Source organism: Tasmannia lanceolata, unplaced genomic scaffold (assembly GCF_043159265.1).
Source record: "Tasmannia lanceolata isolate RefF3 unplaced genomic scaffold, GAP_Taslan_0.1 ptg000020l, whole genome shotgun sequence".
NCBI lineage: Eukaryota > Viridiplantae > Streptophyta > Magnoliopsida > Canellales > Winteraceae > Tasmannia > Tasmannia lanceolata.
Window position 1 is genome coordinate 3,000,979 of NW_027518697.1, and position 23,332 is coordinate 3,024,310.

The following is a 23,332-nucleotide window of genomic DNA, read 5'->3' on the forward strand; positions in this document are numbered from 1 at the left end:
ACGCCCAAAATCAGCTTATTTAGATGATCCTAATCCTCTATAGATAAACTACATAATATAGAAATCTCTATTGATCAGAGAGGTATAAGATCATCCAATGGAAATGATTTTCATGGTACCATGCATTTCCGTTAGGGCTAGCCCTACCAAATGAATATTTTAGATCTTTGAACAAGGTACCCCCTCTTTTTAAAAAAAATACCAGCACCATCGTACATAGAGCATATAACACATATTTATTAGTGCACCTTCGAACATATAGCCTGCTACACAGATTTATTAGGGCCCTTATTCCAATATCCAAACATGGCCCAATGTAAATAGGCCTTTACTCTAGGGGAAATTATTAACGATGATTTTATGGGCTAGGCCTATTTACGTTGGTTTGGAGCCCAATAAATGAACGGTTTAGATCTTCGAATCAGGTGGGCCCAAGGGAGAGAGATAGTTTTAACTTTTAACATCATCCTTGTGCTGTGTTCTTTTAGTTTCCTTTTCCCATTTTTCCGCAGAAAGTTCCCTTTTTTTCCGTGTAAAACTCCAAAAACCGTGTTTCTTTAGTTTTTGCGGAAACTTTTATAACTTACGTGGAAATTTATAAAAAATTACGTGGAAAAGGGCTTTCCGCGATTTCACGGAAAGCCCTTTCCCCACCTCATACATCGGAAACCTCTATATTTCCCCTCTCTCTCGCGCGCAAGACCACTGTCGACGTCTCTCTCTCGCAAGACCTCCGTCCGGTAAGTCTCCTCTCTCTCTCTCTCTCTCTCCACCCCTCTCTCTCTGTGTCTCTATCTCTATATTTCTCTGAATTTTTTTGCTGGATATAGGGTTTGAGGGTAGGGATTCGGATTTACTAGTTAAGGTTTCGTTTTTTATCTTTTTTTTTCCATTATATTTTGGTATTTAGGGTTTCCGAGTTTGGATTTAGGGTTTATGGTTTATGCATTTAGTTTAGGGTTTACAGATTTGGGTTAGGGTTTATGATTTATATGGATTTAGGGTTCCAGAAATAAGGTTTATAGATCTTCTGTTACGGTATTTTTTTGTATTTGGGTACATCTGTTACAATTTTTTTTTTTTGTATTTTTTTTGCAAATCAACAAGTTTTGTTACAATATTTTTGGTCTTTGTTCCTCATTTTTTCATATTTTGGGTAGATCTAGGGTTGGTATTTGTTCCTCATTTCTTTGTATTTGGTACAATATTTTGGGTATTTATTCGTTCCTGTTCGTATTATTTTTTTGCAAATCAACATGTTTTGTTTGGTATTTATTCTCTTGTGCTGGATATTTATTTTGCTTGGTATTTATTTTCTTGTGATGGGAAATAGGGTTTAAGGGTTAGGATTAGGGTTTAGGGGTTTAGTGGTTTATGGTAATGAGATTCACATTTCTGATTTTTTTAACACAGAATTTGGGTTTAATGTATTAGTTACTCAGAATTCTACATGTTAGTTTGTCACAGTTTCTGTTTAACAGGCTTCTATTGAGTTTCCGTGCAACGAAACGAAACGCATATTTCTGGAGTTTTTGTGAAGTTTCTGTGAGCTTTCTGTGGAACGAAACTCTCATCTGACAGGTTTTCTGTGAGGTTTCTTTTCCTTCCCTTTCCTTTCTGCCACGTCAGTTTCCTTCCCTTCCCTTCCCTTTCCTTTCCTTTCCCGACGAGAGAACAGAGCATTGGGGTTTAGGGTTTATCATCCTCGTATTCTCTCTCTTTCATTTTCTCGAAGAACCTTCTAGGGCTGAGTTCTGAGATTTCGCACGCTTGAAGAACCCATTTTGATTTTGCCGAATTTTTGAGAAGAAACCCTAGAATCCATTTCCAGCCTCGTAGTCTGCTACTGTTTCTTCTTCCTTTTTCCCAAATGGCTTCGATTCTCTCAAAGAAGCAGAAAAAGAGAGAAAACTACACACTCAAAGATCTCAAAACCCTAGGTCAGCAGCTCCTCTCCTCCAGATCCCACATCAATAACCTCCCCCTCCTCTTATCCTTCATCTCCCCTTCTTCTCCTCCTCAGCATGCCCTAGAATCTCTCCTCTCTCTTCAATCTTTCTTCATTCCTGTTCTTCCCGATCTTCCTCCATCTTCTTCGAAATCTCTCGCAGAAAAAGAGGATCCCGAGGCTGTTTATAGGACTTGGCTTCGCTCGAAATTCGACCAATTCATAAATTCGCTCGTCAATCTTGCTGTATCTTCTCAATCAGATGAAGCTCTGAAAGTAAGTATTTTTTTTCGCCTGCTTGGATTGATTGATTGCTTTGTTTGTCGATTCGGATGTCATAGTTTTAAATTCCGTCCGAAGTCCGAAATCCGAAATCTCGGTGTTGGTTTGGACTTTGGACAGAAACTGAAAGTACATTGAATCCAAAAAATCTGGGATTTCGTGAAATTCCAACCAAAATTTTGTTTTTCACCCTTATTTGTGAAATTTCCAACTAAATGTTAAAGATTTCCAATGAAATTACTGAAATTTCCACCGAAATCGCCTTTTTTTTTTATAAAGGGTGATGATATTTTCACTCCCCTGCAGTACGCATTCACGCACCTTTTAACATGATTTGACGTCAAAAAACGTTAAGGTTGCCCACTGTTCACGTTATAAGGGGGGCGGATGCGTAATGCAGAGAGGGTGAAAATATCAACGCCCAAAAAAAAAAACCGATATTTTTATTAAGATTTCACATGATTTCGGTAGAAATTTGCATCGAAACAGAACTATTTCGGTTTCGGTGGTGGCTGAAACTGACATTTAAATACTTGGTTATGTTGTTGTATTCGGAGTCTCTTGTAATTTTTGTATTTGTTGAGAAATGTTGTTAGGATGTTGCGTTGGATGCGGTGATGGAGTTTGTGAAGATGGGACGAGGGGGGAGGTTCCAGTCGGCTATCTACCACAAGTTTCTTCGTAGTATTGTGAGTTCTGTTTGTGTATTGTCGTTGAATTGTTGTTACTTTTTTCCTATTACTTTTGTTGACAATTCTATGTTTTTTGTTTGTTCTTTCCATTTAATTAATTAATTAAAGCTAAATATTGAGATTCATAATGGGTACTTATCTAGGTTATTCCATATGATGTGACTGATGTTTAAAGCCTTAGGATAGGATGGATCTTGAGATTCATTATTGCTACTTGTATTGCTTATTTTGCATGGGTCTGAAGCCCTCGGATGCTCAATAAGGATGCATTAGAAACTTGGTGAATAAAGATGACTGAATTAATAGTCTACATAAGGGAGAAAATTTCAAAAAGATGGGGAAGCATTACTTGGGGCATTGGAAAGGACTTCAATACTGTTTTTGCATTGTTTTTGTATCATTGCCTTGACTATTTTCATTTGTACCTTATCTTCGATCCTACATAGTTTGGATGTAATGGACCATCTCAGTTATTGGGTTTTCCTTTTTCTTTAATTAAATTTTCATCATTCAGGAAAAAAATAATTTAAGAAGACTTAGAATAAAATTATCATGTTCAATGTGTATGGATTCAATCAGTGAAAGATGACGTTTGCCAAAACGCAGCCGAAGTAAATGCTAGCTGACTCGGCGCAACGTTCGAGCACTTAGTCAATGCAGTTATAACTCGGGGGGTCAAAGGTGGTTTGATTGACTTGGTAGCACATAACAGATACTCAGACAAGCACTCAGCCATGTTAAAATGGAGTTGACTCGGGCGAGTCTTCGATTGATGTGGGGGGTTTTGAAACAATGAATGAAACAACTGCCTGTGACCATCTCAACTTGGTTTCGATTTGTATCTTCCTTTTTACATAATTAATTTTTCTCATCATTCCAAAAAAAAAAAAAAAGCCTTGAAAGGGAAGGTTATTGGCTGTTTCTATCTTGTAGAGATTCTAGGGTATGATAGAAATTATTGAAAATTTTAGTTAAATTAGAATAAGAATGCTTGTTTCAAATTCCAACTTTTGATTAGAATTGAGGACTTAGTTGGAGCTTATAAATATCCATGTAAGCTTCTCACAGTCTGGGTTGTAAAAGCCCTAAGACTATCTCCTCATTTTCTTAGTTATAATCTGAAGATTTAGCTTCGGTCTTGATGGTCCAATATTCGGCTGTGGTCTAACAGGGTGTAAAGTTATAAACAGTCACCCATGGGGTCCATGTATGTCTTCGCATCGGCGTGCTTTTCCTCTCCATGTCATCAGATTCATTGTCTTTACTATGACAATCTCATAGTGATTCCATATCCTGTTTGAAGTTTGAACATCCTAACCGATTTTTTAAAAAAATGTCTGGTACTGAGATTCATGTGCAGTGTTCCCATTATCTCAAGCCTGCATCCTGCAATTGCATGAGACTTATACCTGTGTGGTCCAAGTCCAGTTACCAATTTTCTATGCCTAGGTCCCAAACAGCTGATTTTCTAAGTGGGTCACTGAGTTTTTGGGTAAAATAATATCACGAAATGATAAGTGTCTTGTGAGACCCTAGACCCTCAAATTTCGTTTGCTCATGATAATATTTTTTGGTATATTTTGCGTGCTATGGAAAAATCAAATTTGTTGCCTAGTCTTCCCCTGTATTTTTAATTTTCTTTTCAAGCTTTATAGTTGTGCGCGCTATTATATATCTAGAAATAAAAAGTGCCTTATATTCTTATCTCTTAAACACTTTGACGTTAAAATTTGTATTTGTATGCATTGTTTGCTGGCGATCATTCGTTTTTAGTTGAAATGCTCAAAAGCTTTCTTTCAGAGATTCTGTTATATGTATCTGTTCTAATCTTTTCAATATGGAGTATTGTGTTGTTTGTCTCCGACTTGTTGTTTCTGTCAGCATTTTGTTTTTTATCCTTTGTTTTGCAGGTGCATCCAACATCTTCTGTTGATTTTCCGTTAGACTTGCTTGTGTCAAAGTTTTTCAAGTACATAGATATTCGGTATGGTCTATTTACTTTCTCTTCATTTGGGTAATTCCATATTTATGAAAATGGATGTCATATACTCATCTGTATGATGCTTTAAACTAAGAGGGATTTGCTAGCTTCTATCGCAGAAGTCATTTCACGAACGGGTTGTTGCACGTGAGAGCAGCCACATAGGCTCACTTTTCAGCAGATTTTGTCCTAATTCATGAGGTGGCTGCTCTCACAGGCAACAGCCCATCTGCGAAATGCCTTCTGCCGTGGACACTAGCAAATCCCTTAAACTAATGTGTAATGGTTTTATGATTATTGCTTGATGTATCCAACAATAGATAGCCAGTGGAAGTGTTTTGGGATCTTTTTTCAATGCGAGATAAATCGAATATTGTCTTGATATAAATATTAAAACATGCGTGCAATTGCAGCAATGCTCTTCACAAATACGTAAACGAATAGGAACAATCTACAACTAAAGGTGAAAAAGAAGAATACTGGCGCACTGGAAAATAGCTGTCCAACTTTCAAATTTAATTTCCATATTCAAGAAAATAACAGTCCAACTTTCAAATTTAATTTCCATATTCAAGATCAACGCATACCTTAGAGATAATGCGGAGAGAAATATAGCTGCTATTCTGAGAGAAGACAACAAAATAAAACAACGTTCAAAAGAAAACACTGTTGCCATGTTCATGTACTGTTCTTAAAATATAAAAACCCCAAAAAGCCATAGTTCATTACCTCTTCTTTCTATATATATGTCGACTGATAGGAGTATCTTAAAAACAGATCTGAATGTTTCCTACTTACATCCAAAGTAATGGTAAACTTAAGAGTAGAAACCAACTTCCAAAAGGTATTGCTGTTTCCTTACTGAACCAAAATTTGTGGTCCCCATGCTGACATCAGCAAGGGATTGTACTAATGTCATCATTATAGCACAATAAGGGTCAATTTCAACCCTCTTTTCCCCCTTTTTTGGCTGAGACTTCTCTTCCTAGGAAAGATCTGGTTTACCCAAGGTCTTTCAGTTCAAATTTTAAACTCAAAAAGCTTTATCAAGAATAAAAAGAAGTACCGCTGTACGGCTGTACCTGATGAGGCTGTTTGCACATTGAGGAACTTCCCTATTGCACTTAAATCAAGCCTCTGTGAGAGAAGAACCAGAGAGGGTTAACCATTTTATGATGGCATCAGTTCTTCAGGGTTGTTGTATTTTGAAGGCTTGGTTACTTTTTTATTCAAGAATTTTTTATTTTTATTTTTAAATAACAGTGGTTTTTTTTATAGTTGTTATACACGTTCATGTTGTACTGCATTATCATGGTCCAAGGGATTTAACATATCTTATGACATATAGATTTCTTATTTCCTTTCCTGTCAATTGTTCCATTGGTTCACATATAAAGAAACATCATTTAGCTCTCTGGTCATCAAATTCTTTGGTGCTGCTTATAGGTGATACACATCATATAATGTGCTTGACTTTTTTTTATTTCTCTATTTTTGGTTCAGTTATTTCACTTATGTTTGCCTGGAAAAGTTCTCCAGGAGTTTGGAGACAGAAGATATTACTGGTAATTACTTCTTCCTGGCCTTCACCTTCTTCAAGCAAAGTTCGTTGGTAGAATTTGTTTAATTAAACAAATGATTTAAGGATTTCATAATTTTTTCCTCCTTTGTAAGCCTATAACTTGAGATGCTAAATGTTTCATTGTGAGTTATGGAGCATTCAACTTGTTTTTTCTTGTCCTTTTATTTATTGATTTCTTAGTTTTTATTAGAAAATGGAGACGCGAGCTATCAAGATGATGGCGACCATATTTCAGGCTCGAGGTCAGTTCCATAAGATCTTTCATTTTCTTTTGTACATTTTAGTTTCTTTTATCTCACTTTTTGTCTTCCTGTCTCCGTTTCTTTATCTCTCTGATTATACATCTACATTTCCACATTTTTCATTTTTCGAGACAAACTGAAAATTCGTGGTTTTGTGACAGTTGTTTTGTCCCAGTAATTAAAATAAACTGATTACTCATAAGCATGGATTTAAATTTCGGTTTCGGCCTTGTTTGAAACAGAAATTTCGGCCGAAATCTGGTCAAAAAGGAATTAATTAATTAATTTGTTACTTTCGACTGAAATGTCGGAAATATACTAAATTTTTGAAAAAAAATTGAATATCTCAAAATTTGGGATTTCTGTCCCAACCGAAATCCGAAATTTCGGACTTCAGATGAAATTTAAAACCATGCTTCTAAGTAGGTGTTTAGTGGTCAATGCATTTTACAAAATGAAAGCATGATCCATATGAAATACAGATATTTACCTTATCTGTAAACTTTTTTTCTGCCAGTGCATGCGTTTGAATACCAAGGTGCTCCAAAGTGATTCCATGTGTGAAGGGAAAGAGGAAGCAAAGTGGCTTAGGCCTCTTGTGAAGTTGTGATGTGGGAGGATTTTTGCAAATCCAAAAGATGTGGAGGCCTTGGATAAGGTTTCTTGTGCTTAAGGAACTATGCAGTTTGGGCAAAATGACTTTGGAAGTTTGGCAAAGAAAATAAAGTTCGTTGGTGATTGTTGGGAAGTATGGGGTTAAGGATGTGGGGCTACTGAGAGTTGGGTAGATGGTCTGTTTGTGAATTCAAAAGTGAATTCTTGTTGCGTATTAGGCTTAGGCAGTGGCCGATTGTGCTATAGTTTTCTTCATCAGTCTTCTTGTTTTCTTGGGTTATTCCATTTGTTAGAAAAGGTTGTTGTCTCATCGATTAAAGGAGATTTGATTTGTATGGTGGAAACACCGGATGGCTTATTGTTTAACTCTTTCCTTATGACCCTTTTGGCAGAGGGCAGAAGGCAGAATTTCTTTGTTAAAAAAAATAGAGAAGGGGGTGGGGGTGAAAACACAAAAAAGAGGACTGAGATGACCCTAAAAACAGCAAACAGACCAAAGAAAAACTGAATGTGAAAACTGAAGGGACTATGATGACCCTACATAACTCGGGAGAGTCAAAGGAGTTTTTATTTACTCTGTAGGACAAAACACGGAATGCGGATGTGGTGCAACGCGGAATGCTATGTCACAAATGTCGTTCTCGGGAATTTCTCGGCAAGGGAAAATCTCGGGGTATATTAATTTTTGTAAATTTTTTCGGGTTTATATAGGGAAATAAACGGTAAAACTAAATTACTTAAAAAATATATAAAAATATTAAATTTAAGAAAAAAATATAAAATTAAAATATCGGGATAATATCGCGATATTATCGGGATAATATCGCGATATTATCGGGATATTTTATGATAAAAACGAAAATATCGCTATATTTTTAAAATCTCGGGATTAGTTCGGGATTTTGTCATTTTATCAAAATCTCGCGATAAAAACGCTATATTTTGAAAATATCGGAGATATTTGTGACATAGGCGGAATGCGGCCAAGGTAGAAGGGAGTCGACTCGGGCGAGTTCCGTGTCGAGTCAACGAGTTGTTAGACATTGATAAATAACGAAATTTCGGCAAAATTCCAAAATTTCACCAAAATCTTATACTTTTCCGATTCATTGTTCTTTCAGTGTCGGTCCAAACCGAAGCCGACGAGAATTTCGGATTTCAGCTGAAATTTAAAACTATGCTCATTGGTGCTTACCTATTGCAATTATTCTCTTCTTATTCAATAATTGTTGCATTATGCCCATATATTTCACTTCTGTTATTGGTTAAGTTTTGTGGCATCACACTTTTGAACTTGATGATATAAATTATAGAATTCACATTGTCTTTGGTGTTGTTTCTATAGAATTTTTCTTATTTATTTGATTTTATATTCTTTTGAAGCAGTGTCGAGGTTGCTATTCGCAAGATACATGATATTTTATCACGTGTCCCTCCTCTAGAAGGCCAGGATGCGAAATCTGATAATGAGATGTGGAGTCAGTTAGGTGAATGCTTTATTCTTTTGTTGAAGTTTTGAGTGATCTTTACATTTGTGTATGCCATTCTTCTAGTTCCTTTTTCCCTTTCTCGATTTGTGCATTTTCTTATTATCGATGAATTGATTATTCTTGTTTGAGAATTATTTCTTATATATGATACTTTGCTGTGTGCATGGTTTTAAATTTCCACCAAAACGATCGAAATATGTCCATTTCCATCCTCACCGAAATGCATATCGAAATCGAAACGAATGCCGAAACGAATGCCGAAACCAAAGTGTATTGGTACTATGGCAGTATGTGTTTCAACTCAACTCAACTCAACTCAACAAAGCCTTTTTCCCAAACTAGTTGGGGTCGGCTAAATGAATCCTTTAGAAAAATTTCATGAAGAAGGTGAAAGGAATTTACCCGACTCTAATCCTAGCTCTATTTGGGTTCATCTACTTGGATCATTTTCTTCCATTCTATCCTATCCAAGGTCATGTTCTCTGTTCTGGCAGTATGTGTTTAAAAAAATATATTTATATGAATTGCATATGAAATGTGGTTTATGTATTATGTATAAATTTATATGAATCACATGTGAAATGTGGTGTATGTATTATGTATAAATTTATATGCTTCCTCAAAAAAAAATGTATAAATTTATATGAATTACATGTGAAATGTGGTATGTATTGAATTATCAGATATGCACAAGACATTTCTTTAGGTGTTTGATGTTAAAACTATTATAGATAATTTTTTTGCTCATGTGATGGTTTTTAGTGTGTATTGTGCTTATTCTTGCATTTTTTGAAGTTTCATCTTCAATGTTCATCATTTATATATTTCCATGATTTTAGAGGATTTTCATTGAAATTTCCATTCGAAACCGGCATGTTTCCATTTCCATCACGATCGAAACGCATACCGAAACCGAAACCGAAACATGAAACCTTGGTTGCATATTGATTGACATATCTTTTCCTGTTCTTCTATTTTCCTTTTGTTTGATTGACTGGTTCATAGGAAAGCCAAGTTCAGTGCATTTATTGTAATTTCACTCTTTAATTCATGATGCATTGCTCTTTTATATCTCAAGAACGATGCTCCTTTTCTTCATGTTCAATGGGATTTGTGATGATGTCTGTTGTATGGGTAACATTGTTTCATTAATCATATAGAAGAATAAGTGCCTCACGGGTTTACCATTTTCTTTTTGTGAATAAGGTTGTTTCATGCTCACTACGGACTTGAACTGGGGAATTTAATTTCCCTTTGTTTTCAAGCAGTACCATTAATTAAAGGTCAATGGGTAATCAATATTAACTTTATGATTTTGGCAATTTCTTCCTGCACAACATTTATCTATATACTCATTATCTGTGTAATCATGTTTGCTGGCTTTACATTATTATTTTCACTTTTATGGCTGGTTGAGTTTCCTAATGTATACTGTAAAAAACAAAGGGCTTCCTAATATTTTTCATTAATCTATGAATTTAGGGTTTTCATTCAAAGAAGCTGATTGTGAACCATCTTCTGAGGTTTCACCTGTAAATGGTGAGGCTTATAAATTAAAGAAGTGCAACAACGATGTGAGTTCATAATTTATATTACTCTTTTAACTTCATATTGCATGCCATATTGGAATTTGGAAACAATGAATATGACTTTGCCCATTTTAATGGTTCTTGCTTCTTTTTTTTGGGGGGCAGGTAGTTTATGTGGTATTCTAAATACATGCTCATGCATCTTTAAGAAACTGAAACTCTGATATATTCCATGAATGTGGTGAATTATATCACATTTTAATTGTTCTGTGAACACTCTAGACACAAAATACACATTATCAGGGTCCCCTACCGATGTAACAGCTATGAAGAAAGTTTAACAGCAGTTGTTCATTTTCACCAGGATTCCTCATAATACGGTGCCTAGTCCATTTACTGAGGACTTCCTTGGGGAAAATAGTGTCATTCTCTTACAGTTCAAAGATACGAATTATTATCATTCTCTTGGTTGACAACTTTGTGGAATATGCCTTTAATTTGCTGGATGGAACTTAAGAGGTGCTTTGTTTGACTAGTTTGGACTTTACTCCCTTGATATTTTTTGGTCTCTTTGGTAAGCTGGATTGATTATCACCATATATGAAAAATGAAGAAGAAGCCTCTTGAAGGTCTTTAAGAATATTTTTTCCCACGTGATTTAAAGAAATATTTTTTTCCACAAACATTTTCAGCTGTTAAAGAGATAAAAAGAAAAAAGAAAACCAATTTCAGCTCTTAAATATCCTATTTATACATTTGATTGTAAGATTATTTTTGTACTATCAGGCATGATTTCTTCCCAAATACATATAATAGCTTGATATAAATCTTCCTTGCAATTTTCAGGTGATCATTTATGTCACCTTTTGTAACAATGTTCAAAAAATTGTCGACTCAAAACTCATCTAATCCCTTGCAAATAGAGATCCAACCTATGATAATTTAAGAAAAGGTTTTTGAGGTATCGCGCAGCCTGAGCAGCACTCTAAATATACCATCTCCCATAGTTGTTTGAGTCATCCAACCCATTCATTCTATAGGTTATAGGTAGGATTATGGTTATGGTTAGGGTTATAGGTTATGGTTAGGGTTATGATTTGTGGAGGTTTAAAATGGATGGCTACAAATTAGGCTCCTATAGATTGAATGGTTAGGATTATGGTATGGAGATGGTTTCTTAGGAACACCCTATCTGTGTGAGGTGCTAAGAATGAATGGGAAGGATGAGTCAAACAACATGGAGATGGTGTATTTATAGTGGCTTGCTTAGGCTGAGCTATAGCTCAGAAACCTTGCCCCCCTGATAATTTCTGGAGGAGAAATATTAGCTAAATGAAAAACTTTGAATATGTTAACTTACCAACTTCTCCAAAAGCTTAAGCTATTGGAGAAAGGCGTTATTTATCTTTTATACTTTAACAGAATTAATACTAGAACCTAAATTGTTTCTTTTGCCTTTAAAAATACAACTATTTCTTTCTTTCCTCGTTAACCACAAAATTAAAGGGAATAGGATTTTCCACAAACAATTATATCTCTTGTTGCTATTAGGGCCACTACACCATAACCAAGAATCCCAAATACTATTATAATTTGCCATCATTAACAGCATACAATATCTCAAAAAAGGCAACCTACGACCCGTCACCTTTGGCTTCATTTGAAAAAAAGGTGTAATGTTGTGCTTTTTCTTGGTTTGTTTTTGTTAAAAGAGTATTCGATGTTAATTTGGTTGAAGTTTCTTGTATGACGTACCTTTAGATGCCTATTTACTAAGTTGTTTCCAAAAACTTCATCACCGGTTTTTTCCTCATGCATCATTTAATTTAATGTACCTTTAGATGCCTCCATGTTCCATTTCTAGTATTTCTAAGTTGTTTTTTTGTTAGATAAAATATTGGCTGTTCTCCGTGTTTGTTGGTTGCAAGTGTATAATTACCTATGTGTACCTTTAGATGCCTCCATATGTTAGATTTCTAATATTTCTAAGTTGTTTTGTTGTTAGATAAAATTTGACTGTTCCCTGTTGTTGTTGGTTGCAAGTGTATAATTACCTATTTTTCCTAATGACTGGTTAATTGTTGCATCCTATCCAGGTTCTGTCTATCACCAAGAAGATGAAGTTAAAATTTACTAAAGCATGGATATCATTTCTTAGGTTACCACTCCCTATTGACGTTTACAAGGAGGTATTGTTTCATGGAAGACATTCCACTTTCTTAATGGTTTTGTTCTTCTTGAATTGAATCTTTTTTTAGCTTTCTGGACATTTTTTGAGCTTTCCCCCATTGCATGTCATTGCTATTTATTGCACTTGTTTTTGAGGGCCCTTAAATTTGAATTTGTGTTCTTAACCAAGGAAGCAGGATTCTTCCCTGGGAGCCGTCGATTCCCGCTTCGATTCCCGTTTCGATTCCTGCTTTCGATTCCCGCTCTGGCAACCTTGAGTAGTATTCTTCCCTGGGAGCCTTCGATTCCCGCTTTCGATTCCCGTTTTGATTCCCGCTTTCGATTCCCGCTCTGGCAACCATGTTCTTAACTAGTTTGGAATTGTCATGTTTTTTCCTTGTCATTGTGAGTGCTCAATGAAATCTTAGATGAAAGTTGAAACCAAATTTGTTAATTTTTGTGCTGCTCTAGATTTGCTCTTTTTAAAAAAAAATGTAATAATGAAGTGAGCTATTTTAAACTAGGAACTTCAAGATAGGCTAACACATGTAGATGACTCGATGGGATGCTTAGCCCCATGTCCCTTAGTGTAGTGGTTGGTTTGGATCAGTATTTGACAGCAGGTTGGTGTTTTGGGGTGCTGGGATCGAACTCATGGCCTCAATTTTGGAGCTTAGGTTTGATTGTCATACAGATCTTATCACTTTATTCTTTAGTAAATGTGGTACTCTGGGTTTACTGTTGTCAATTTTTCTTCATTCTGTTGTCAATTGAAAGAATGTTTCTTGTACTTTTCATTAAATTTTATTGTGCTTAATTTTGGTGTTTTTTCAAGGCTTACTTCTTTATTTTCTTTCTTTGGTCATGTCAAATATTTTTGTTCTTGTGCTTCATGGTTGTCTCACATTCAATATATTACTCAGGTTCTTTCAACCCTTCATCAGATAGTTATTCCCCATTTGGCAAATCCTATCATGTTATGGTGAGTACATTTCTTGAATTTTCTTTTCGCAGTAGTATATTTGATCATGATATGCCTTTATAAACTTCGGAAGAACCTTATCTATTTTTTTTTCCTGACAATTTGCAGTGATTTTTTAACAAGATCATACGACATTGGTGGTGTTATCAGTGTCATGGCTCTTAGTAGTCTTTTTATTCTTATGACACAACACGGGCTGGAATATCCAAATTTTTATGAAAAGCTTTATGCATTACTGGTACCTGCTATATTTATGGCGAAACATAGGGCAAAATTTTTCCAGGTAATGTTTGTTGAGGTGGTCCTATTGAGACGTGTGTTTTCTCTTTGCTGAATGATGGTTGCTTTATGCCTTGAAATTTGAAATTGAATATTTATGTCCTGAGTGTCTTAAAATGATTAAATCAGATAAACATCTTAAATGATTAAATCAAATGTTTATCTGATTGTTAGGATACTATTGAGTTTGTGACAAGTCACATGTCTTTTTATTAATTGGCTAGCCTACCACCTGAGATTTGTTGAACTGTGTGAACTTGAGCTGAACTGGCAAGTTTTGCAAATTAATTTTATATATGTATCTTAAATTAAGGTCTTCACTTATGTTTCCTTAAACAATGTTTCACCTCTTTATATAACTGAGATATGAGTATATGATGTAAGGGACTTAAAGATATAATCAAATGTTTATCAATATCAGTTTAATAAGCATTTTTTTGGATATTATTAAGTTCCTGGAGTCTAATATTTTTACAGGAAGCATGAAATCTTCATTTACAGTTGTTACTAGGGAAAAGGTACTAGATATTACTCTATTCAAATTGAAACTTTGCACTAGTGGTAATGTCCTTAAGCATGCAAATGTTGAGTTCAGTGGTTCAAACTTCATCCTTACCACTCCAAAAGCAAAAAGGAAGTTTGATATGTTCTCATATCATATGCATGACAATGTAAAAGTTAAATTTGGATATGTTGTGGACATTTTCTATATGATTACATTACTTTTGTTACATGCTCATTTTTTTATTACCTTGGAATTGAAGGAAAAAATTGCTTTGGATGATCTACATATTCTTATATTTCTGCTTGATGTGGCAATATTTCGAACTATGTTATATGGACTACTACTTAAAATTTGATCAAATTTAATCCTCAAACAGGTGTGCAAAACTTAACCTGATTGTATTACTTAGAGAAATTATTAGTTTTTCACTAAATGTTAATTTACCCATCATGACATGGAGCCATATTACAACCTTTTTGTTTTAGTTTTATGTCTGTTATGACTGGTTGAAGTGAACCTTTTAAAAACGACAGAATTTGAAACCAAGTTCTTTGTTTGCACATAAGTCAATTTGCATTTTGTACCTCAAGAAATGCAAAGACCGGTTGCATGACTGTCATTTCACGTATTCAGTCGTCGACTCCGGACCAATGTACATGAGGGATGTGGCACATGTTTGTGGTGTTCGTAGTTGTTGATCTGGTATGTGCTTGTGGTGTTCGTAGTTGTTGATCTGGTGGGCCACCACCAGACCATGTGGTGGACTGGTGGGCTCTGGTCCTATGCCTGAGAGAGATCCCTTCTTGCTTGATTAGGGCTTGCAATCAATAGCCGAATTTCTGGGAGAACTCCTAAAGAAGTGCTTTTTGGATACAGGACAGGGGGTTGTGTGTTCAGTGTGAGACATGTCTTGTCTATATGGATTGGTGGTTGCCCACCTGGGCATACACATTTTCCATTTGCATGGCAGTGGATCACCGAAAAAGAAAAGAAAAGAAAATCATAGTTGGGTGACTGGACTTAGGATTCCTCTTTTAGCTCCCAATGATCTTTCCCACTGTTGTTTCCAATCTGGTTGATGTCTTAATGAGTTCATTATGCAGCATTTCAAATAACGGCAGAATGATTGCATTATCTCAGCGACCTTTGTGCTGAAAATTAATTATTTTCCATGGTTTCTTATAGAACGAACAGTATAGAGATTACTTTTGGATGCTTACTAAATATATTTGGTTTATGTTATGCAGCTGTTGGATTCTTGTTTGAAATCTACGCTTCTTCCAGCATATTTGGCTGCTGCATTTGCGAAGAAATTGAGCAGACTGGCGCTTTCAGTTCCTCCTTCAGGGGCATTGGTTATTATAGCTATCATTCACAATCTCCTGCGAAGGCATCCATCAATTAACTGTTTGGTTCATCGGGTAAATTTGCTCTCTCTCTCTCTCTCTCTCTCTCTCTAACTGCTGCTATATGAGTCTCGTAATCTTTTCATCTTGGGAATTTTTTTATGACATTGTGATTAGTGGTAAAGGCTTTGTTGAGTTGAGTTGATTGTGATTAGTGAGTGGGACACGCCATATCTGCGTCCGTGTTCATCCAGTCATGCATGCTTTTTGGATGTAAAATGCTTCTTCTGATCCTTTTCACTGTAACTCAAACTTGCTCGTAAAACCTACTCAAATGGTCTGGCTTGCACATCTCGCTTTCTAATGCTGTGTGATTTCAGGATAGGATTTAAGTTATGTGCAGGGCATGCACCGACTTGATGGATATATGGAATTTTGTGCATTTGTATATGTTTCTGTATCTCAACTGCTAAACAAATGACGTTTGTTGTTTCTTCTCTGTACAATCATAGTCTAACTAGCTAGTAGTGGTCTACACGTCTCTTGTTACCCTTTCTCTGGTGGCATGCCCATTATTGGGCCCAAAGTGGAGGGCTTTCATTGTTTTTTGCTGTCTTTACTTGAATTTCTTTATAGGTTGGATTTTGAACCCACCCTAGCTCCATCGTGCCAAGTGCTTACCTGCTTGTCCTTAAAGTGGTTTCCTTCCTCCAACATTTGTGGGTTCCATTCATTGAACTTAAGTTCCTTGAGGAAACAACACCAACAAATCCTTCCATCATGCTATTTTTGATATCTTCCCTGTTTAGCAGCGTGCCATTCCTCCTATTTCGGACCATATTTGATCTACATCAACCTCCACCACCGACCACCCCTTACCGGGCCTCAAAGGAGTCAGATCATCTTTGCACGCAAGGTTTCCTTTTAGACTTTTACAAATTTCTGATTGTCTCCAGGCTTAACATCCTAGAATCTTGTCCCAGCCAAGTATGACCCCATGTTTCAAGGTCAACATTATACATAGCTTAATTAAGGAGGTCAACTATCATGGTTTTCCCAGGTTATTCAGTGCTAGCATCATTCATAGTAAAAAGCGGATGTTTATAACAATGTGGGGACCTTTTGTTTTTGGTACAGTTCAGATGTCTGGATTGGATAACAGCTTGATAGAATTCAGGAGTTAGGGCTTTTGTTAAGTTTTTATATGCTTCCAGGTCGAATAGTATCTTATCATCATTGCTACCAGGTAGATTAAGACCATAGGCATAAGTATTTTTCTCTGCAATTTCTCGGGAAGTGTATATATCTCGTGATATTTTAAATTTTGATGTGATTTCTGGTTTATATATTAACCCGCACGGGTGCGGCTCTTCGGCTTAATGTTATGTTTATGATCCCCATTGACGCGAGTTTGAATCCCCCCGTAGTAACATGATGTGCGTGGTTTACGGGTGATTGCGTGCATCCATAGTCCTGCCTAAAATGGTGTGGGGATACCCTATGTCATAAAAAAATTCTGGTTTATATCAGGGAAACTGAAAAAATAAAATACATAAAATATATAAAAATATGAAACTTAAGAAAAAATTAGGACAGCCAATAATATCAGGATTTTTTCACAATATTTTCTCAGTAAAAATAAAATATGAAGATATCTTTCAATATCCTTGGAAATCCAGGATTATGTCATTTTATCAAAAAGTCACAAAAATGTGATAGTTTCAAAAAGGGAAATGATATATTCCCCTTTTTCCTTCCTTGGGACCAAGGTTTTAAATTTCGGCCGGACCGAAATTTCAGATTTCGTTGAGGACCGAAACCGAAATGTGCTGAAACCGAAATCTACGAAATTTCGGAAATTTCAGCGAAATTTATGATATTAATTTTTTAATCCTTTACAAAATTTCAGCCGAAATTACCAAAAATTTGGCCCAAAAAACGACATTTTGATTGCTCCAACCGAATTTTGGCCGAAATTTTGGGATTTCGGCTAAAATTTTGGTTTCGGTTTCGGTGAGGACCGAAATTTAAAACCTTGCTCGGGACAGCCCCCTCCAATGTAAAAGAGTAGTCATAACTCATAAATACACTATCTATCCCTAGTAAGATAAGGGGGCGAATACCCTTTCAAAAAAAATGTCAGAGATATTTGTTACTAACTTACTATGGTTAGGACCCCCTCAATGAGTCTCTTTCGCTCATTCCTATCGGCTCCATGAAAAGCAGCAGCACATATAGAAAACATTCTGCTCTTTATACCATTGCGTACTAGCAGGCCAGGAGCTATTTTGGATCTGTTGATGTGTTTGAAGAATAGATAATATGTACATGTGGTTGTAAATATTCCATCCTCTGCTTTATTTAATCCTTTCTACGAGTGATAAACCGTCTAAAATCTGTTTTTCTTTGATTGGAAGTCTTGATTGTTGTGCTGTTTGTGCAGCAAGCTGATGGTGAAACTGATGGAGATTCAAGGGGAACAGATGAAATTGATGAGAATACAAGGAAATCTGATGCTGGACCAGATTTGTACCACATAAGACGGGGTGTTGATCTTTTTGACAGTGAGCAGAGTGATCCTGCGAAGTCTGATGCCATGAGTAAAATTCTTTCCCCTAGATCTAATGCCTACTATTTTGTGAGTTTTTATATGATGTAAGCCCTTATAGTGCAGTATTTTAAAAAATGTACTGTATGGCTTCCACCATAGGATGATCCAAACCGTGCATTTGCTGGGCCTGAATGTAATTAGGATTCCCCCAAAAAATATGTCCATAAGATGATCCTAGCCCTCCGATCTGTAGAGGTTTCCATAATATGTAGTTCCTCTTTCGATCGGAGGGCTAGGATGATTTTATGGATATGAGTTTTTGGGCAAAACCTATTTACGTTGTAGCCCATCAAATGGACGGTTTGGATCATCCTATGGTGTAAGCCGTACAATACTTTTTGAAAAATACTGGACTATACGGGCTTACACCCTATATAATCTCCTATTTTGTTTGCATGTTTGTTCTGGATATAATAAGCCTGTCATATCTCAGATATACCTCAGACTATTTCATTCATTTTGATTAAATAGAAGAATTGGCCAATTATCCATGATTTCTAGTTTCCTGAAGTACCTAAAATAATTTTTCATCTTTCTAAATGCTAAAAGTCTGTTCAGAATTACATATCATGTGTCAAATAGTGTTCAAGGACATTGTCCTTTTTCCTTGAAATGGCATCCGGTTTTGCAGGAAAGACATTGTTTTTTCTACTGATGGTACAGCTGTTTATTTGAACTCTGTTATGTTTGTTTAGAAAACCGTCGTGAGACCATTTGCAAGGCACTTCGTATATTTATCTCCAATGTGCTCATACTGTTTTGCTCGTCTGGTTTCTGTTTTGCATCACAAATCTTGTGATTTGTTAACGTTACTGAAGAAAAATAACAAATCTTTTCCATTCATTTTTCCTGTGCTTTTTTACTATGGTGAAGAATCTAAACTGTAGTGATTCTAATTGGGTGAAATATTAGCTCTAGGATCTGCGTAGGTTCTTTGTGCTGTACAAATGTTTTTGGCTGTTCCAAATTACCAATTGCTTGGCATGTAATAAAAATCAAAGTGAATAGTTCTGTCATCATATTGCTCGAGTATCATATGGGTGTTGCTTCACCTCTAATTTATTCGTTTTGATTTTATCTAATTGCTGTGAGGCTTTCGAAGTATTGAATTTATTTTTTCCTAGCCCTGTTTTTTTTTGAAAGGTGACAAGAAATATATTGATAAATCATAAGAGGCTTACATGAGAAAGGGACCAGGAGTCCCCCATGAACTACATCGTATGAGGACCTAGGAGATAACTCCAGGGCCCTAAAAGAAAGATCCAAAACTATTCCCCCTTTACCATCCACTTTACATTCACCAGTCCAAAGCAAAAATACTAATATTTCAAATTCTGCGATCTTCCTAGAAGATCATTCTTACAAGAACCCCTGTTAAAACTACCAAAAAACCTATGCGATCTTCAACGAAGATCTTGAAAACAACCCTTCCATCCATCGAAGATCTTGAAGACAACCAACTGGATTGAAGCAAAAACCCTCAAAACATTTTATCAACAAAACCCATTAAAACTCCTCTTCAGAGGATCTTATGTTCTTTCTACTCATCAAAACTTTACGTCTCCATAATGTTTTCAAAACACCCAAACTTCAGAATCAAAAAAAATCCCCAAAGACCTAACTATATCTACAATGACTCACTAGCACCCCATTTTCTATGAACACTTTCTTAGTTCCCTCAAAAGAAAATCAACCTCGATTTCCAATTCCATTTCCTAGCCCTATTTCATTTTTCTTGTGGCAAAAAAGTTGTATTTCTGCTCTTATTTTGTTTGTTTGTGGGGACTGTAAGGAGCTGCGTTGTCATCAAATCAATTTGATAAGCTCTTTGGATTCCCATTGTCACAGGAAGTTCTTTGTGGGAAATAGATACTCTCCGCCATCATTACTGCCCGGCCGTTTCCAGGTAGACCACTTTCCATTATCAATTTATCATCCCCCCAATATTCATTTTTTTTTCTAATCATAACTTGCTCATTATATTCATTTTTTCTGTCAGGTTCGTCGTATCCCTAGAGAATGATTTGACTGTTAGGGCCAAAACCTCGGAAGTCACGGTTAAAGATTTCTGCTCTGGATCATACGCAACTATATTTAGAGCGGAGGTGAGATTTCTGTGGCATATGGACTTGCAAAGGCAAAAACAATTCCTTTGGAACTAATAGACTGTGAGGCCATGTTTGGCAACCATGAATTTGTTTTTCATGGAATATTAGCTCACCCAAAGGTGAGCGAGGGTGGTCGTTGGAGAGGCAGGCCTTTGAGGGACTGTGTGAGGAAGACGGGGGATGTAATTGATTTTTTCCTGTTTTTTAGCCTCTTCTCACCATTTCCTCATTATTCATGGCCTCTCAAGTCTCCTCCCACCCTGGTTACCTCTTGCTTACTACTTGATAAACTAACATTACATTGAAAAAACTTTCATGGTTGTCAAACTTGGCCTTTGTTTATTAGTTCCCTAAAGCCGGCATTTGTTTAATTGTGATGTTGCTACACGTCTACACAGCTTCTAACTTGTTGAAACCTTTAAATACAGACTGGTCGGCGGATAAAACAGGTTCCTCTTGCATTCTACAACGCAACGCCGACCTCTCTATTCATTGAATCTGATTTTCCAGGTTGGACTTTTGGATTCGGCCGGGGTGATGAACAAGAAACCTCAAATGGAGAGAATGGTGAGGTAAACAAATATGGAGAAGAGGATAATCATTCTGCTAAGAGGCAACGTATAGAATCCTCCTCAGCCTAACAGATACACATTTCAATTACATTTATTTGGCCTGATCAAATGATCCTAAACGTTGGATCAATTGTCTATTGGTTATTGCCGACTAACCTGTCTTCAATTGTTAGGGATCGCTCAGATCACTGAATCTTTGTATTTGCACTTTGGCCCACCTAAAAGATGGCCCCGTTCATTGAATAATCCAGATCCGTATACACTGATTGGATGGATGGCTTATATACCAAAGTTTTCGTGTGCATAGTGTTTACAATTCCTTCTGGGAATGGATATCTGCACTTCCTCCTTTTAATATGCCTGTATAAACACTATTAATTCCTACTACTGTAGAGATTATTTTCGTATTATTAAATGTTTAATAGTATTTAAAAACAAGAGGAATGATAGATGCAAGGGCCCTCTTTATGCAAGGGCTAAGTAGATCCACGTCAATGGCCCTTCTTTGGCCCTTGCATAAAGAGAGCCCTTGCATCTATCATTCCTCATTAATACAATGTCTATATTAAGTCCTACTACTGTATATATAATTTTTCACACTGCCACTTTTTGAGCCCATAGTGAGAGAGGGGCATAGAATAGCGAGAGAGGGGCATAGAGATGAGAGAGAAAGATAGATTTTTTTTTACTACATAGGGTATCCCCACCCAAGCATTTGTAAACTGCGAGCATCGCGTAAGCCCGAGGATGCGAACTCACGTCAATGAGAAGCCTACCCCATGACTTTAAGCCCAAGACCCACACCCATACGGGTTAGAAAGAAAGATTTGAGAAGTTGGTGAGTGAGTGAGGAGAGTATTAGTTCGGGCTGAAAAATAAGGAAAATAAAAAACCATTCAACATGATTTCTTTTATCTATTCTCTAACCCCATCTATGCTCTCCTCACTCACTAGAATTTTTTTTCCACGGATTATTAGTTCGGCAAGGCACGTTTGCCACCTTGAATTGTAAAAGCTATAGCAACTACATGTATGAATTGAGAGTAGTGTCATATCATTTCCCAATAATTTAATGTTTCGTGTGGAAACCGATGGGAATAAGGATTTGCTAGGATCGCGGACCGGCTGTTGCATGAGAGAGTAGCCACCTCAGATGAATTAAATGAATAAGACAAAATCTGAGCCCTGTGGGCTGTGGTCTGAGACACCATTTTTCATAATTAGGCCCAGTTCGGACTCCAGGATTCCAGGAATTTTCTGTAAAAGGTTTGGAAAGTAAAAATATTTCTAAAATTTCCTACCTCTTTTACCCATGTGAAAAATATAACATGGACCGACCCAATTCAATTTTTAAGATAGAGGGACCTTCTCTTTATGGTAATATCCATCTAAATTAACCATAATCATATCATTTCTATCTAAATTGTGGAAAGAAAAAAAAATTCTTACAATCCAAACTACAATTCCAAGACCCTAGGATGAAGGACCCAGATCATGATAGGTCAATCTTTCTCTACTCTCTGAGTTTTGTAAATTCATCTATTCACCCACTTATCTTCCCGACTCACCCTTTTCTAATGTACTTATGGGTTGAGTTAAAAACTTATGACTATTCTTTACGGGATTTACTAGCGTCCATTGCATAAGGCATTTCGCGGAGGGTCTGCTGAGTGAGAGAGCAGCCACATAGGCTCAGATTTTGTCTTATTCATTTAATTCATTTGAGATTTCTGCTCTCTCATTTGAGATGGCTTATTCATTTAATTCATTTGAGATTGCTACTCTCTCATGCAACATATGCTCCGCGAGATGCCTTCTGTGATGGACGCTAGCAAAACCCATTCTTTAGACTATAAGGGGGTGGCCTGGGAAAGAAAAGGGGGCGAATATACCATTTACCAAACCCTTCTCATAAAAAATGCACTCGCACCTGACACTAGCATTACATGTATTTTTGTAAGGGAGATGAATTTTTCACCCTGTAGGATTATGCGCCCCTATTTTTAAGTGAATTGTGGCCGACTTCAACGCTTTTTATATGTCAAATAACGTTAACAGCGGGGCGCATAATCCTACAGGGGGATGAAAAATTCATCTCCCCTATTTTTAAGGGAAAAGTTATGAGAGCACTCTCACTTTATTAAAAGTACCGTATGACTCGCACCATAGGATGATCCAAACCGTCCATTAGATGGACCACAGCCTAAATAGGTTGTGCCCCAAAAATCATTTCCCTAGGTTGATCCTAACCCCCTGATCTGAATGTCGGAGTGTTAGGATCAACCTATGGAAATGATTTTTGGGACGCAACCTATCTACTTAGGGTATGGCCCATCTAATGGACGGTTTGGATCATCCTATGGTGCGGGCCATACCATACTTTGAATAAAGTGAGGAGT

General features: G+C 36.4%; 1 protein-coding gene across 2 annotated transcripts; it reads left to right on the forward strand.

The window, feature by feature from the left end:
* The first annotated feature begins 634 nt into the window (after nt 1-634).
* Nucleotides 635-21,348, forward strand: EMB2762 (CCAAT-binding factor). 2 transcript variants are annotated; one of them, XM_077363763.1, is made up of 16 exons: nt 635-740; nt 1,482-2,224; nt 2,827-2,919; nt 4,833-4,906; nt 6,407-6,468; nt 6,676-6,727; nt 8,726-8,829; nt 10,315-10,406; nt 12,458-12,550; nt 13,454-13,512; nt 13,621-13,795; nt 15,544-15,717; nt 18,086-18,242; nt 20,102-20,159; nt 20,253-20,358; nt 20,790-21,348. In XM_077363763.1, the coding sequence occupies exons 2-16, from the start codon at nt 1,871-1,873 to the stop codon at nt 21,000-21,002; spliced, it is 1,866 nt and encodes a 621-aa protein (XP_077219878.1). In that variant the 5' UTR covers nt 635-740; nt 1,482-1,870; the 3' UTR covers nt 21,003-21,348. The 2 variants fall into 2 exon arrangements, with proteins under 2 accessions (XP_077219878.1, XP_077219879.1); XM_077363764.1 differs by having other exon boundaries at nt 637-740; nt 8,729-8,829.
* Nucleotides 21,349-23,332: the final 1,984 nt, after the last annotated feature.